The sequence below is a fragment of the Ambystoma mexicanum genome, chromosome 1p (genome assembly GCF_040938575.1).
Source record: "Ambystoma mexicanum isolate Mex_15411 chromosome 1p, UKY_AmexF1_1, whole genome shotgun sequence".
Classification (NCBI taxonomy): domain Eukaryota; kingdom Metazoa; phylum Chordata; class Amphibia; order Caudata; family Ambystomatidae; genus Ambystoma; species Ambystoma mexicanum.
The window spans coordinates 996,900,126-996,917,458 of NC_090921.1; the positions used below are offsets into that span (position 1 = coordinate 996,900,126).

General features: G+C 43.5%; 1 protein-coding gene across 1 annotated transcript in view; it reads left to right on the forward strand.

Annotated features, from left to right (window-relative positions):
- The window catches only part of HYDIN (HYDIN axonemal central pair apparatus protein), a 3,273,799-nt gene that overhangs the window by 181,418 nt on the left and 3,075,048 nt on the right, over window positions 1–17,333 (forward strand). Inside the window, exon 2 of the mRNA XM_069654775.1 lies at window positions 15,859–16,010. Coding sequence (XP_069510876.1) covers window positions 15,882–16,010 — 129 coding nt within the window. The 5' untranslated portion in view covers window positions 15,859–15,881. The remainder of the gene's footprint in view (window positions 1–15,858; window positions 16,011–17,333) is intronic.

The window sequence follows — 17,333 nt, forward strand, 5'->3', positions numbered from 1 at the left end:
AAGGTAAACAATTAATGTTTTTCTAGGTGCGGGGGAGAAACCAACAACCTTGGCATATAGGTTGTGGAAAAAATGAACATAAAGGGAAAAGTCCCCTGCACACGGTCTATGGCTAGCAGTCAGCCAAACATTTATAAGTGGTAGCGTTCAATACCTATTGCTAGGCACCTTCTCAGCCACTTCATAATTTCTTACAAAAATTGAATGTAATTTTGTACATCTTCTTTTTAACAATCAATGACTTGTTGAAACTTCTGCAAACAATCCAACAAGAAATTCAAATGGCCATTCAATAGTTCAAAAAGTACAGGCATTTATTGTTCATATAGCCCAACGTGTTTCGAGTAAACTCTTCATCAGGGGCGAACACAAAAAAAGGGCAGACAATATATCTTGATTTTCAAAAACCAGCCAAAAAACCACCAAGGTTGAGTAATTACACCACTTCTTTTTTTATAATGTATTATTATTTTTTTTTATTATGTGTAAGGGTGCTGAAAAAGGAAGCTGACCCAAAGGTGGCATGGTGGTGGTGGTTTGTTATGAACTTTTATGTGTGCCGAAAAAGGTCCTTACTATCCCCATCTTCTAAGAGGGGTTCCCTACCTCAAAACTAATACGAAAGGAACTGTCAGAATGTCTGTCAAAGCAAACTCCACCGTCCTGTGTCACAGCCTACTTCTATCCCTTACACGACAGCTAATGAATAATCCAACAGAGTTCCTTCTCCAGGAGCATGTCTCCTATCTCCAGATACTCGGATAGTGTTTAAAAGAATGTTCTCTTGCAACAAGAATGCCAAGGGGATTGAGTCTCCTTCCCTTGGCTTGCGGGTTCCACACAGCCTTTACACAGCAACTTGTCCTAAGCCAGGAGAATGACTCCCTTCTCCAGGTATTGGTCTAAAGCCTGGGGGAATGTCTCCCTTACCCTGGCATCTCTAGATTAGATTATGTTCCAATGGTTTTAGCCTCCTCTCTCTCCGCGCAAACTTCAGCCTGATATACACTTTGCCACCCTGTCTTGGTGTTGGCAAAGTGCCAAATCCTTTGTTGGTGTTCAATGGGTTTATCTTGACATTCGAGGAGAGCTTCCTGACCACAGTGACCAAGTTCACTTCTGCTGGGGTTCCAAACTCTTCTTTGGTCGTCAGTGGGTTTGCAGTTGCCACTGAGACAAATAAGCTCTACTCGAGTGCCTGGTTTTCAATGGTTAGTGTCCCCGAGCCGTATGATTGTCAGTGGGCTTATTGTTGCCACTGTGACGAGGAAACTCTCCTCGGATGCTAGGTACTCAGGGTCTCTCGTACCTCGTGTTACCTTCTGATGGACTGTGGTACATCACTGGGACTTCCTGGGACTGGGGCTCGTCTTGCCGATTCTTCTGACTTCACTCTCCGGCTTTAACAGCACTGCGGTGGCTCTGCGCTCTGCTGTGGTGCTCGGCTCTTCTCTTCTGATTCGCGTTCGGGTCTGCTCCAGCTGGACCTATAAAAAATGACCTTTTTCGTCTCGCTGGCATCCTCAGTTCTTCTGAGACTCCGATCTGCCGACAGCATTTGAAACTCCTGCTGGTTTTTACTCTTGTTGCCTCTACCGGCTGGGGTTGAAATGTTTGTTAGTCCATCACTTCTTATACAGTGTTCTCAGTCCTGCCCTGGCAGATGGTCAACGTCCTTTTTGTTTCTTTTGACAACTTGATCTTCATGCCTCCTGGGAGCCACCTCGTACCAGTACTAGCACAGTCGGTGATCTCAGGTCTTCTGTGCTCTAGTACATACTGCTTTAGCTATATTCCATGTGTTACAAACATACGTGGGTTTACTCTCAATGAAATGGCTCTGACTGGAGATGGGGCTAGTGAATGTTGGGGAGTGGCATTACTCAGTGGGCTGTACCCTAGATGATTGTTCTTGTCCCCAGAGGGGGACTCCCACCCAATGAAATCCTCCCGCATTTAGGCTGACAAAGTAAATAATTTGAAAGCTTTCGTATTGTTTAGATGACTTCATCAGGCGTAGGAAGAATGAAGCTCTTGGAAAAACGGGGCAGCTTAGAAATATATATATATATATATATATTTATATTATAAATTTTTAACACTGCTTCCTGTAATGTAGCATTATACTATTAAATAATAATACAGTTTAGAAGGAACAGCACTGCAGTCTGGTAAACCAAGTGTGAGTGAGTCTTTTTATGCAATGTACACAGAAAATAATCCCTTCTGACAGATCCTAATTTCATCACTAAGGAAAATAATGCACAATCGTGAATCAGCACAGGATGAGCTCCTTTGGTTAAGTCCCAAAGCCAGGATAGTTTCCCGGTTCTACAGTTTGAAATGCAGCCAGTATAGCACAGCTACACCATTCTATCTTAGGTCATTGCTTTCTGGTTAGTTACCCTCCAAAGCTGCACTAATACTAGATTTAATAAACCTGACTTGGAATGCACCAAACTGCATGGTAAATCAATCTGACAGCAGTAAAGTCTTCATAAAGACATGTTCGGCAAATAAGCTCTATTCACTCTAAAAGGGTAAAAGAGCACAACAGAAAACACCATTTTATAAGTCGATTACAAGGCAATCCAAATAACCAAGATGGGTGTTCATAGCAATTAATTGTTTTCCATTGTATATTATCCAATCCAAAGAAGGAAACCCGTTGCATTTGTGTTCAAATCTGTGAACTCCACTGTTTTATCATAGGTAACTATTTGCAGAGTTGACATACTTCCACACATCTTTGAAACTGATGTTGAGGTGAGATATTTTCAACAGTATATACTATAACGCGAAGATTATGATGGCAACATCGCTAAATTGGTTGCAGGCCTGCTGCAGAGGTCACAAGTTTACCTTTGGTTGGTCTGTTCTGGTGCTTCAACCTTTCATGGGAAAACAAACTAGTTTAAGCATTTACAAATTCTTTCTGCACATGGATTCCATTATAGACCTCACATGAGTCTATCAGAATGTACAAAATGCAGTCTATGAACTGTTTTCGACTGCATTCCAAACATTAGGTCTTTAGCAGCCGCTTAAATCTTTCACTTTCCTTTTTATTTGCACAACTGTTAGTGCTTATAGCCTTGTAGGCCTTGGGAGGGGTCATGATCATGGGCTAATGACCTTTCCCCAACGTGTAGGCCTTAACTTCACCTGGGGTAATATCTTAGGAGTGGGTAATTATCCCATGATCCTAACCCCTCCGTCAGTTTAAAATGCGTGTTTAATTACCTGTAGAGAAAATGAAGACTTGGGGCCATTTTTGTAATAAAAACATATTCTGGCAGTGTCTACCTACACAAGTATACTTTTCAGAACACGACCTCTTTCAGATGCAAACCCTATTCTCTGCGGCAAACAAAGGCAAATACCCATCTCTGTGTGATACTGCCAGAGGCATATCTTAGCCAGACCCTTGAGGGTACAATTATGAAGGTATTTTCCAGATAGCAATGTGGGGCAGAACATTTTGAAGGCCAATTAAACAATAAACAAGACCGTCTTCAACCACAATTATCAAACATCAATCCTTCATGTACTCTTTGACCGTATTGCGTTGTTTTGTCGACAGGAGTTTTATTTCGATGTAATTTTAGTATAGGGGTAAGGAGGGGCTTCGAGGGGCACCCCCTAAAATAAATAAAAACGAGTTTTTTTGCTGTAATTATTTAGGTAAATATTACATTAAAAAACCCTGTTGGTAAAGTAACATAGAACCCCCCTTTTTTCTCCCAACTGTGTAGAAATAGGGCTGCTGTGTTGTCTAGATTGGAGATGTTCTGGCGGTTGTGTTTTTGTGGCTTACATAACGTTTAGGCATTATTAAGTTTTAATTTTCCCTTCATAAATGCGCAACTAAAAGTAGCAGATTGGTAGGATGGTATGGGCCCATCGACCATTGCTGGTGCAGTATTTCACACTTAGGCAAAACTGAAGGGTGATGACTGGAATCCTAAGCACAGGCATTGCTCTGCAAAACCCTCTAGACCATCATTGTTCAGCCTGGCAGCTGTTGAAGAAGGGGAAAGACCATATGTAGATCAGACTTGGTCTAATCCCAAAAGGTGCAATCCAGATCAAACTGCTAGGTCACATCCCCCCCCTCCACGAGACAACAAGCAACACCAGACATGTTTCGGCTTCTTTGTCAGAAGTGATGAGTAGCTTAGGTCTCTAGACTCTTCAGGCTCAAGACCCAAGTCTGGGCATTCCCGTTCCACTTGGGGTAACATAACCAAAAACCGAAGTGTTCTGAATGGATGGAATCTTTTGAATTAATCATAACCTCATTCATTTCTCTAAGCAACCCTCCTGGCCACCGTTTATCAACCTGTCAAACCATTACAGAAGGGTACAGACAATATGCAAATGAGAACAGCTGTGTCACATCGCTTCTGCGCAAGACCACAAGCAACTCCAGCTATGTTTCAGCCACAGATGTGGGTCTCTTGCTCACTGTGCTGTAGGAAACAAAGCTTCACCTCACTGATGAAGCCCAATAAGGACAAAGTATGTTGTTGGTTACTTGCTTTTCCGTGCATAAGGGACATGGCCAGCAGTTTGGGCGGGTCTTCTCCCACTGGTGGCAGTACCAATACCGATTTGATTGGCTGGTCCCATTCTGCAATAGCACAAATGGGCTAAAAACATGATGGTGTTGAAGGTTGCTCTGGTGAACCAGTGGTTAACAGTAATTCAAAACATTCATCCATCACATTGTTTGGTTAGAGTTCACACTTTGCATGAAACAGAACGAAAGTTCTGAAGTGGGAATTTAATTCTCACAATGCTTTGTTTCACTAATTGGTCCCAAGACATGTCTATTTGTTCATAGATTATTGAGTTGTAAGGCATCAACCAGGCGAACACAGTCAGTTCATAGCACTGTCTATCGCTTTGACCCAGCCCAGGCATTTGCCAACTGGTGTTTGTATTTTGTGACTTGTAGGTTTTTCTTTCTCCTTAATTAGATGCCTACACATTAAGTGGAAATGCCGGTGCCTAAAAAAAGTAAATACAGCCACCTTTTGGCTTTTTCCTACCACTTTCTACATAAGGTTGTTGGGAAGGAAATATCTATTCCCCCGCACATCAGGTGTGAGTGGTTCATTGTGCTTTCCTTCTTTGCATTCTTCCACCCATAATTGTATCTTCTTCAAGGATTAGCACCAGAAAGCCTAGAAAAAAGAACCTCGACTGGATGGACTGCTCACATCTGACATCAGACAGCTTAAGTTGTTTTTCAGAATGTGAGATTATGGTGGAGGGTGCAGTTTCTATGCAGCAGTTTGATAAGCGGACTATGCCCCATGTGAGAATAGAGAGGTGCAACATGTACTATTTATTTATCCACATTTTAGTACTTGTAGTTTTGCAGTTCCATACGGGTTACAACTGACCGAAACTAAAGGTGGCAATTCTGGATGTTCTGTTGACACTGGCACAGGAAAGTGAAGATTGTGGAATGCTTTCTTGTGTGGTGTATGATTATGCACCTACAATGCATGCATATTGCAATGATGCATAACTTCGAGCGATGGCTACTGGGTAGCATTGTGACATGTCACTCGACTGAAATGACTTACTCTACTTTAACATTTCAGGTGGAAGGGTTTTTTCCGAGTCTTTTTAAACCCACCAAAACTTTGAAGTCAGTTTGTTTTTTAAAGTAAACACCGGCAAATGACAGTTGGGTGGGAAAACATACAACTGAAGCTGTAAATGAGAGCACAGCAGGAATCTTTGAAACACGCTGACTCCTGTGAAGGCCTCATGAAGGAAAAGGCAGGCAAAAGATTCAAATTTCTAATCACCAGTTTTATTTTACTTCAATGACACGATGCAGTAAGACCTAACTTGCCCTGTACTGATGTGAGCTTTCCCTACCTAAAGAAATCTAAGGATAGTCTGTGTCAGGAAGTTCAAATCAAAATTCTGTCTGTGTCTAAAACCTATACTTGCCCTCACAACTAACTGGATACAATGTGTAGGGATGTCAGCAGCAAAATGAATAGTGTTCAGAATAATGTCCCAAGCTCCTTCCAGATCTTGGCTTATACTCCGCTTCCCCTTCGCCGAGTTCAGAACAGTTCAAAAGACCTTGGGGCTCCCTTCCCCAAGAATTCCACGCAGTTTTCTCCTCTATGTGGTCTCCTCATTTTGGTACTTGCCTGTTATTTGCCTGCATAAACAAGAGGAGGCTGATACATGTTTATCCCACCCAAATTAGGAGGTGTCCTCCTAGTTGATGTCTTGCTCATCCCAATATAAAAATGGCATTTCCGAGGGGCAGTTTGTAAGGAAGAAAAGGGGAAAGGTTTACTGTAACCTACAAAGGCTGCTGGGACAGAAGGTTCATTTTGAAAAGGGAATGGGGGATACCATGTCTCACCTAAAGACATACTCTCCCAAGTTCCATCCACCCAGGTGATCCTCCCTCGCATATCCACCCCCAGGGTCAGGATCCAAAAGTGATGGCCTTTCCCTGGCCACCTGATCAGAGGAGAAGTTAAGACTCCCTCCTTCAGGTTCCTCACATTCTCTTGAAGCTGCACTCATGCCCAGCCCCAGCGCATTACTTGTTGGGGCGGCTTGGGTCCCACTGGTCCATAGAACCTGGCACCTATGTCCCTCAGTGATGATTTGTCTCCTCACACTCCTACGCCCCGCTCCCTTTCCCCCATACTTGTGGGATATTCTGTCCTTCTGGATTGGACCAGAGCACTTTTTTACAGCATCAAAAAAAGATTGCCCTTTCTCTACTTTTACTCCGGCCAGAATGTTTGGCTTTAGCCCTGTCTTCATGAGCCCCACCCAGCACATCGCCCTTCAGTCCTTTTCGCTATGCAGTCTGGATCAGAAGCACCTGGCATAGTGTTGTTCTTTCTTGCCCTGCTTTTTTTTCCCTTCAGTTCGTCTTCCTGCCTCGGCACCTGGTAGTTTCTTTTCTTCTGTCTATGCCAGAGCATAAGGGCTTCGCCTCGTGTGTCTCCTGCAGATGCCATTACGTGGCCCGGACCCTCACAATCTTTGCCTTGAGTGTCTAGACCCAGACCATCACTGGAACAGGTGCTTCTAATGTGACTCACTCTCGGTCTGCACACTCAAAAGAAGGCTAATCAGGTGGGAGAAGGTCTTCCACTGCGCTCCTCCGGTCTTTGAGGAAAAAAGAAATCGCCCGATGAGTATTTTCCTTTTCAGAGCACCTGATCCAGGTGACTCTTTCCCGGGGTCATCCAGTTCAGGGAGGAATTATACAGACTCTAGTGTCACCAGGGCTTGCCCTGAGGTGCCCGAATCTGGGTCTAAGCTGGATACCAGAGTTTCCGCTGAGGTTCCCCCTCTGGGGGATAAAGGTACCGGGGGTCACTCCTGAGGTTCCCCAGAAATGCACCAGCAAGGCAGAGGATCCCCGTTTTGGGGGTAATCAAACCGGATTGATTTCAGAGGTTCCTGTCAAAGGGTCTAAACTGTGTACTGGCCAGTCTGAAGGAGCAAAAAGGACAGAGGCTCATCCAGAGTTCACTTCTACCGGCTCTGCTGAGGATCCCTCCAAAAGGGCTAAAGAATTGTTGAAGGCCAAACCCACTATGCCCTCTGACAAATCTCTGGCGCATGTCACCACAGAGACGTTCAAAATAGGGGCCCCTCCACTGTCAACGACATTGGACATTTTGTCGTCTCCTTCAGCTGCATCCAGTTTGGATGCCAGGTTCAAAACCCCAAATCTTTGCAGTCTGCATCCATGCATCCAAATCCCTACAGCCCAATAACGGATTGGAATCCAAGAATGCCCCTCCCACCTACAATATTGCATCTTCCTAAATAAGCACCATTACACTATGTTGATCCGTGGAGGCGGGGGCACAGTGACCCTCTTGGCAGCCAGTGTCCATGGAATTGTGGAGGCATAATCCGTTGACAGAACGGTTCCAACTCCACAGTCAAGACTATCTTCGGAGGAGGCTTTTTTTCCTGCAGTTTTCAAAAGCTGATGCACACACACCCAATGAAGACCTTCTTCAAAGACCTCTTCAAGGAAGTTTTCCCCAAACCACAGGAACCTCAAAAACAAATAGAAGTACTGCCTCTGCCTCCTCCACCTCTGAGGCCAGTAGAAGTTCCACCTCCGCTCCCTCCTCCGTTGGTGGAGCGTCGCCTTAAGCCTAAGGAGCCCACGCATGTGCTCATGCTCGAGCCTGCCTAAAGGTTGACGTTTTGTTAGGAGCCCTCATGTTGAAGACTGAGGAACGGGCAGGCCTTTTTCCTTCTAAAGGATATTTTGGCTGAGGCAAGGAAAGTAAAACCATACACAGGCCAACACATAAACACAAAAATAGATGCTTTATACAGTCTACAAGCGTCTGAGGAAATTCCCTTAAACACATGTCCCCTCCCTCTTCTATGGTGGTGGAAGCAGCTACCCTCCATTCCAAGTGTTTGGCACTGTCCTCCTAGGCATCACTGTCAAAGGAGGATAAGCGTTGGGAGGGGGTTGGAAAAGGTCTTTCCAAATTTGGCCTCCAGCTCTATCAAGCAAATACAGAAGCGGTGCTGGAAAACCTAAAACTCTGGGAGGATTGTTTCAGAATGCATTTGTTCAGCTTCTCTTCGAACTGGGATCCTCTGTGAACTGGCGATTCAATGACCGTCTCGCTGGACCGGATTTTCTGTGTTTACGATGGAACACATTCAGTGCCAAGGTCTTTCTAACAAACGATAGGACGAGAGACATAGTGCATACATGCTCCCTCTTTCTGAACTCCACCCACAGGTCAGCATGGTGGTTCCTGGGCATATTGTGTCTTAGCCCTTCCTCTAGCAAGATTAAAGATGAGACATACACAAATGAGGTTCAGACTAAGGTGGTCTCGGGCGACAGACCCAGAACCCTGATTTATTTGGGTGTCCCTGGAGGGAGATTACTCCCGACTTCCGTTGGTGGTCAAACTTTACCAACCTTTCAGTAGGGACTCCCTTAATGGTTCCGTCTCTTCATATGATTTTGACAACGCATTCCTCACTGCTCGACAGGGAAGCGACGCTAGGTCACTTGGAGGTATCTGATTTGTGAGCGTCATTGGACAGGGAACATTACATCAAGTACCCCGAACTGCTAGCAATATTTCTAGCCTTGAAGGCTTTCCAGTTGAATATCTCAAACGAAATAGTTCTTTGGTGAGTAACTTTGTCTCTTATCCAGGAGCAGTCTCCATCTTTAATTCATGCTCGCACCCATTCCTACCCTCCACTAGCCGCCAAGGTGTCTGAAATTGATCTGTCCCAACCACGATCAGCCTGGTACACAAAATAGCCCTGGGCATGAAAGAATGGCTTGCATCTGCAATTTACAATATAACTTTTTTTTAACAAAACCGTGAGTATATTTGGGGCGCGGTCCCCCATTTGGGTGTGAGCAGCTATCTTTGAGATGATTAATTAAGTACTATAAATGTGGGTGATAATGATGGCAATTAAAAACATCTGTTACCAAGTGCTCTAAAAATGCAATTTCCGGTATTTGGCATCATAAGTGGGCTGTGTAGAACCCATTTGCTCGCCTATTCTAAACATCTCATTACATTTCCCCCGATAGTAGTGGTTTGGACTAATATGATTGTTCACCATGGGTGCTCTGCTGTTTGCAACCAAAGCAAATCTACAGAGAGGGAGCCTGGCCTTTTTTACTTCCAGATGAACTGTCAAAAAATATTGTATGAGGTGTATTTCTGCACAGATGTGCAAATCCCAAGACCTTAAAAAGGCCACTTGTCGGCAGTGGAGCTGGTCCGGGAGGAAAACTTGACATCCTCCCCCGCTTAATTGAGGTCATCCCCACAACACCTTGTGAATCAATCGAGCTGCTCTCCTGTGACACTAAAAGTATCGTTATGTTACTAGGTGTGTCCTTAAGTCTGGAGCTACTAAGAAAGGCCTATGTAATGTTGTGTTGTAAAAAGATGAGATGCGCAAAAGAAAAACAGCCTTTGAAAGATGATTTCATTAATGTGAATAAAGCTCCCTACCTTCCTGACCAGACGATCAATAATTCCCTTTTGATTAGTCAAGTTGCCTGCCTCTTCCTGACAATTCCCGCAGCTCTGTTACTAGTCGATTGAATGTGTCCCGGGAGGATAGCTCGGCGGCAACGTGTGCGCCTTGGAAACCAGACGACACGGAGCAACACAGGTTCGATTCCCGGGTCCGCACTTAGAAACCTCTGGGTGTTTAAGCACCTCTGGGTGTTCAAGGGCGATATAAATACGCAACTAAGAGGGGAAAAAAAACAATTACGAACTAAAAAACAAAGAATTGAAAAATGCAAAATAAGTAAATAAATGCAATGCTGTTTGAATACCGTTCTACTTGTGATGACAATATTATGCACCAATTGTAGACCGGACTTATCTTCCTGAGCCCACCAGAATAGGAAAGATATCGAAAGGATGCTAAAGAGCATGGGTTTGCAACCTGTAACTCTCCAGATGTTTGGGCTGTGTCTCCCATGATCTGTCAACATTTGCTGTTCTGGCTGGGGCTGATGGGAGTACTAGTCCCAAAGTCTTTGGGGAGCCAAATGGTGCACACCTCTTCTGTAGAGAGTATTGTATCAGGTTCTCGCCTGGCCTTAATACGTAGTATTGCGTCATTGTGGGTTATTTACTTCTCTTGTGACTGGTGTACTACTTTGTCGCATTACTTTACTCCAGTCCCTGACATAGACGGTGCAACCAGCGGTTGTAACTAGCACTGCTTGGGCACCACGCCATCCAAGACCTGGGTGCTGTGCCTGACACAGGTTGAGCAGCATTCCTCTGGTTAATTTGTTCATCTGTGATGGATGCAGTAAGTACTCAAGCAGAGTTCAAAATTAAGATTTGATAAGCAGGATTTAAAACCAGCTTCTGGTTGTTGGGCATCGACCATTAGGCAAGAGCTACTGCCGGGGAACCAAGAGTGAATACACGGCACAAAGAACGTCTGATTTTCACATGAGGTGCACACTTTAACTTTGACCATTATGTATGATCCATTATATTTAGATGTGTCCTAGTTCTTCTTTAGTTGCATTCTCAAGAACTCAAATGTAATGTCACATGTGATCAGCCAGATTGACTATTGCAACGCTCTGTTTTTGGCTCAACCGCTTGAGATGATACATCGGTTGCAGCTTCTCCAAATTCTGGCTGCTAGGGTGGCTACCTCCACCCCTTACAGGTCACATATTAGTCCAGTACTTCAGTCCCTTCATTGGCTCCCAGTAGCCAAGAGGATTAATTTTAAATGTTTATGCTTGGTTCACAGAGCTTTTTATTGTCAGGGAGCCGACTATTATAAGAAAAATGTCAACCCTATGTTCCTGCTCGAGACCTCCGTTATGGAAGTGCACTCCTAGAGGTTATCCCTAAATTCTGTTTTTCTAGGATCGGTGGTTGTGCCTTCTCAGTTGCCGCAGCCAAGCTGCCAGTAACATCTATTCATTACTCTACTGTGTTTTCTTCCCTATGCCATGATGCCCTTGGGTGACCATGCACGTTATACGTTTTGTAAACATAACATGGAAAAGGAGGGAAACGCTCTTAACTCGCAATTTTGAGTCCCTTCGTGCAGCATTTAACTTTAGCCCAACAGCCCTGAAAGGCTAGCATTCCTTTGTCTCGCGGGCCCTCCATGCACTGGGACTGGGTCAGGACAATGAATTCATCACACAAGTGAGCACTGCTGATCAAGAATACTCTGAGATGCTAGTTTTAGGTTTTCCCCATTTTGGAGCTGAATTTGGTTTTAAAAGTGCTCCCTAATGTTTAATTGTACATTTAAACTCGGTGGTATTTTTGATTCTACTTTTGCTAACTCGATGTTAAAGTCCCTTTAACTTGTTACTGGGTTTCTTTTAGACCTAATTTCTGTCGTCAGTGGGGCGTCTACTGAATTTCAGCGGCACCTGCAACTAATTAATGGTGGGCTGCCCTTAGTAGACCAAATATCTAACTGCGCAAGAGTTCTCCTTGAGCTTCTCATTTTATCCCGTAGTGAGTTTTCGCACCAGGAAATAGTGTTTGGGACTAGGTTGGTGACCACTACATATTTTATTTTTGGTTCCATCACTCTGTAGTCTTTTTTTATTGGCTAAATATAAAGTGGCCACTGGGCTACCAATGCAGTCTACAAATCCTACACCCCACCATTTCGTTTTGTTTGTTTCTCTGTGTATTTGGACTATGAGGAATGCCGAAAATGTCTGTTCTACTTATTTCTGACTGGGTGAGTGTCTCCCAGACAAGGGTGATTCTTCTCTCCCAGTTTGCATTCTCCATCAGAGAATCCTCTACTTCAGGTAGGACAGACTTCAGATTCCGAATAAAGCCACGCGATCCACACACTTTAGGTATTTGCTTTGCCGGTATGTTTTTAGATTTCTTTGTATATGTTTATTATTTCAGGCCAGTTGCTGCTTTTTCTTCTGTGAATAGAAGATTCATAATTATTCTCATTACTGTACCATCCACTATTACCATGCCTTTGCTGAAATCGGGGGCTGTGGTCGGCTAGCAAGAAGACTAGGAGTTCGTAAGTAGAACTTGCTTGTCAGCAAGTTGGTTATCAGGTGCACTTAGTAGACAAGGTAATGAGGAGTTTGTAGATTAGGCATGCAAATCGACTGTGTTCTTCTGGAGCAACTTTATTCGCTGTTGTCGCCAACACCGTGGTAAGGAGAATTGCAGAGGCTGCTTCGGTTGGCTGAGCATGAATTACAGTTGTGGCCTCTACGGCTTCAATCTCGCTGTTGAAGATGTTTTGATTTATTGTGGTCGCTGGTGTCACTGGGCTGTTAGATCTGATTATAGCTCCTGGGTTGAGGGGAGGCTCTAATCAATTCTTTGCCCCCTTTTCAAATCTCTTTGCTACATCTTAATGTATTTTGTTGTTAGCTCCAGTCTCTATCTTATGATCACACAGTAGCTTTTGCAACAGACCTTCTGTTTCAGATTCATGGTCTATTCTTTGTTGGATTGAAGTTTTAAATGCTTCCATGTAGATCAGTTTGGCATGAGCCATGGCTAATAATGTCGCCTGGTCCTTAAAACTCTCGTTGATGGCTTCGTATAGTTTAAGGAAAGGTGCTAATGCAATGGTCAAGGCAGACATTAAATTATTTGCGTTTGAAAGGCGTCAACTTTTATCCGATGTTTTTGGCACTGACTTCTCCATCTGCTACTTTTGTGGCTTGTGGTTTTAGACCTAAAGCTTTTCTGGGAGCTCAAAGAACTTAAAGAGGAATCCGTATCTGTTCTTGTTTCAATAACCTCCTCTTGAGGGTGACATTGAGGATGAAAAGGCGATCACTATCGTTCCTGGTAGTCAGTCGCGCAGAGGCAACTTCATTCAAGTTATCAGTCTTCTTGCCGTCATTGGTGGTACATACACGTCAGGAAAGGGTGGATTAGCACCCAGCTGCCTTTCACACTCCTTTTGCAAAACAGTTGCACCAAAAGCAAAGGGCATACACCTTAACTGGGCGGAGGTCTTCCATACCGAGGAGTTGATCTTTCCCTTTTTCATTTGGTGTGCTTAATGACGCAGATCGGAAATTAAAGTGTATTCACGGATGATCTTGTGTCTCGCCCTGAAGTTGATTCTAACACCAGCTTCAGTATCTTGTTCTATTTCCACTCCTCCTTCAACTGCTACAGAACTGCTTTGGGTGCTTAGATTCTTGGGGATGGCAGCAGTTTTATAGGGGGTTCAATCGTCCACTCAGCCGACACTTTCGCTCGGTCTAGACTTTTTTTGCTTTCCTTTCTGTTTTGCAATCGGCTTGGTGAATGCACTTTTTCTCCGGAGACACTGCCTCTGGCGCAACATGTAGTGATTCCAGTTTCTCATTTGGTTTTTCACATGAGCCGATATGCTGTGGTGGCCCTGAATCGCCCCTCTCGACTCTTGCGTTTGGTGTGAAGCCCTGCTCTACATTACGCTCCAGTGCACAGATCTCTAAGGGTGTGGGCCTCAATCTCAGTGAGGAATTTAAGTCGTTATGGTCTTTAGAACAGATGGGTAATCCGCTCAATTCAGAACCGAGTCAGTAACAACAGAAAGCATGCTCTCGCTAACGAGGGGTGGGCGATGCATTTTATGTGAAATGGAAGTGTTTATGGGAAGGACACAGTTGTTTGCATGTACTGGGTGATTCTCTGTTTTTGACAGAGACAATGTTGTTTCACTCTCAGACACCGACATCGCTCTTATTTGTGTGCAAGAACTCTTTAATTCTCCATACCTGGAAAGAGTACAAGCTTGACTACAGGTTTGCTGGGTTGTGAACACACAGGCGTTCAAGGCCATCTGCGAGTCCTCTTGTCTCAGACACCAAACACCGCGGACAGCACTGACAGCCACTCTCTGCCGCACCGCTCCGCTGGTGGATAGGGATTTTGAAACACAGCTCCTCCTCTGGTATAGCAAACCGGGAGAACCGACTGCCACAGCACAGCACAGCACTGACAGCCACTCTTCGCCACACTGTGTGTCTTCTGTACCCCCTGACCAGGGCCTTCTTTCTTCTGTGGGCTTGAGTACACTCTGCCACAATCCTTGTTCGGGCCTTTGGTGGTGCAACCTGAGTCCTGAGCTCCTCCGGTGGTGGTTCCCCTCGCCCTGTAGCTGACTTGTTGCCATCCTCACCTCACCTATGCACTGTAAGTGACATGGTCTTTGCCTTTCACCAAAATCGCGGCAGACCCATTGGTCAAACATCATAGAACTCTTAAAACTCTCTAAAAGTAACAATAGCCATTACCTACTAATAAACAGCCATTTCGCACTTGTCTTGGGGATCCATCCTGTAGGTTTATAGGGATCGTTGTATTCTCCCTCCCTACCTGTGATTATTCTCTACATTATTGTGACAAATCACTGATTTTCAGTCTGTCAGACCTTCGTAAAGTAGTTAGTTATATGCATCTGTGGAATCACTTTCTTGTTTGCTGTAAAATTAATTTGAGTCTGTTAGCGATCCGGTTATGTAACACTTGACATTTCTACTACCTACCTGCCATCGTATAGGTATTTATGCGTAAAACTCCGGTTTTACATTCATATTCGTCCTGTAAAGAAACTAGTTCGGCACTGTGGGTATTATATATTGTTCTACTAACTTTTAAAGTGTTGTGGGTCTCTGTATAAAACCCCCGCCCCCTTTACTCTTTTTATATTACTTGTACCTTAAAATACCTCTGCTCCTCTCCCGAAGTGAGCTCTGGCTGCTCTGAGAAATGGCTAAATTGATAGTAATGCCAGCTTAGTTCTACGGATGTTTTTTTAATCCCTCATCGGAGGACACTTGAAAAATCACCTGATATTCCCCACACCCTCTTAGAAGACCGACACATTGGGTTAATATATGGTTACAATAAGGCCTGTTGGTGAATATTAGAATATTGCAATTGACTCACGTGTGGTGCAAAGTTCATATTCATTATGGTTGTTCCAATCACACGTGGGCCAAAAATATGCCACTAACTGATATAGTCTTTGGTATTGATGCCTACCCCAGGCTCAGTTGTTGGCAGTGATGAGCCCAGAACCCAATCTTTTTTCCTTGTTGTTTTAATAATTGTCGTGAATCTTTATTCCTGGTGCCCTTAGGAATGTGTCGTCTACCAGTGCCAGTACAATTAAAAAAAAAAAAATCTAAAAAAAAAAAAAAATGTTTTTAAACTTTCTTTCAGATAGAGGTAATAGACGCACAATGTCAACAGTGCTAAGCATCATGCCAAACAGAGTACCATTTATTTATGTTTTGAGAGGTTAACCTACATGCATAATTTGTCTTTTTGTTTGCAGATGAGCTGAGGAAATAACCCAAAATGCCCACAGGCAAGTTACAGGGGTCCTTGGACATCGGAGGGCTGTCGCCCCCAGTTCCTGATGTATTCCAGAGGAAAGCAGTAGCACCTCGTAACCCTAAACTCACAAGGGAGGAAGAAACGGTGATGGTAAGTCATTGGGGCATTACAAATGTTATGAGTGATAACATGAGGGACAAAGTGGATATGAACAATCTGCTAATCACATAACTGGATTGACTGGAAGACACAGCAGTTCTTGATTGCTTAGTGAAAAACAAATAAGAAGGCTCAAGCCAAAAGTATATGAGCCAAACAAACCAGATGCTTCCTGGAACTGTTAATGTAGGCTGCAAATGATGAAACCATTTGCAGCAAGCGTCACGGCTTCTACAGCAGGTTGGTGTCCAAACTAGATTAATACTTATGGACAACCGGCCATCATTGGAGGGAGAACAGGTTAGTAGGAGGCTGCTCCGGTGTAGCGGTAAATTAAGGTCCTATATTCCCTTGATAATGAATTGATTGCTTAGTGGCATGAATTTACTAAAAGGTAGGGATGGCTGGTCACATTACAATACACATATTGAAATATTTGGGGCATTCCGAGTGTGGTTATCGAGTGGCCACTTTTCCAGTGACTGACTTATTGGAACAAGTAAATGGTACGTTATTTTGGAATTCTTGCGCATGAGCAATCTCCATTTATTGTGGAGACAACTTGATAGTAAAAGGTTTTAGTCTATTGGCATCATAGTGGTCAAAATAACCAATGTCGCATTGACTTAAGGAAGCCTGGTTAAAAGCCTCACCGCCTTACACCATCATAGGATGATATGTGGACACATGACCATCATCTTGAGACCTCTACACATTTTTGAGGTGGGAAGGTTTTTGGAAGCTAGTGTTTTGAGCATTTTTTTAACATCTTTGTTTCATTCAACACTGCTATACTTTCCGGTTTAAAACATTTGCATTAAATATTAAGTAATTATCACAAGTTAGAGACCTTATGGTATACAAGAAAAAGAAAGAATAAGGATAGCCGTGGTTTTCCTTTGCTCCATACTAAGCGAAACAAAATGTATGTAAACTATATGCAAATGAATGTATCCGTTGTAAGACAGGCTAACTGATACAAATAGATTATGTGTGACTTCCTAAATTATCTTACCAAAGACCATAAAGATTGGAGGCATTCATTCTAGGTGTCAGGTCAAAATGTCAAACATTTGGTCGAATTACAAAAATGTCAAAAAAAGTTTTTTTTTTTCCCGAATGCTTTATTTTTTTATTTAGATTTTTTTTTTGGGTTCCGCAAGTAAAAAAAAGGGTTAAAACAGAAAACAAATTTAAAAAAGGGGGTCGGAGGGGAACCCACCATTTCGAGCAAAAAACAAAAAAAGACATTCGAAATTTATTTTTTCGACATTATGTTTTCGACATTTTGACTTTCGACAAAATGTTATTCGA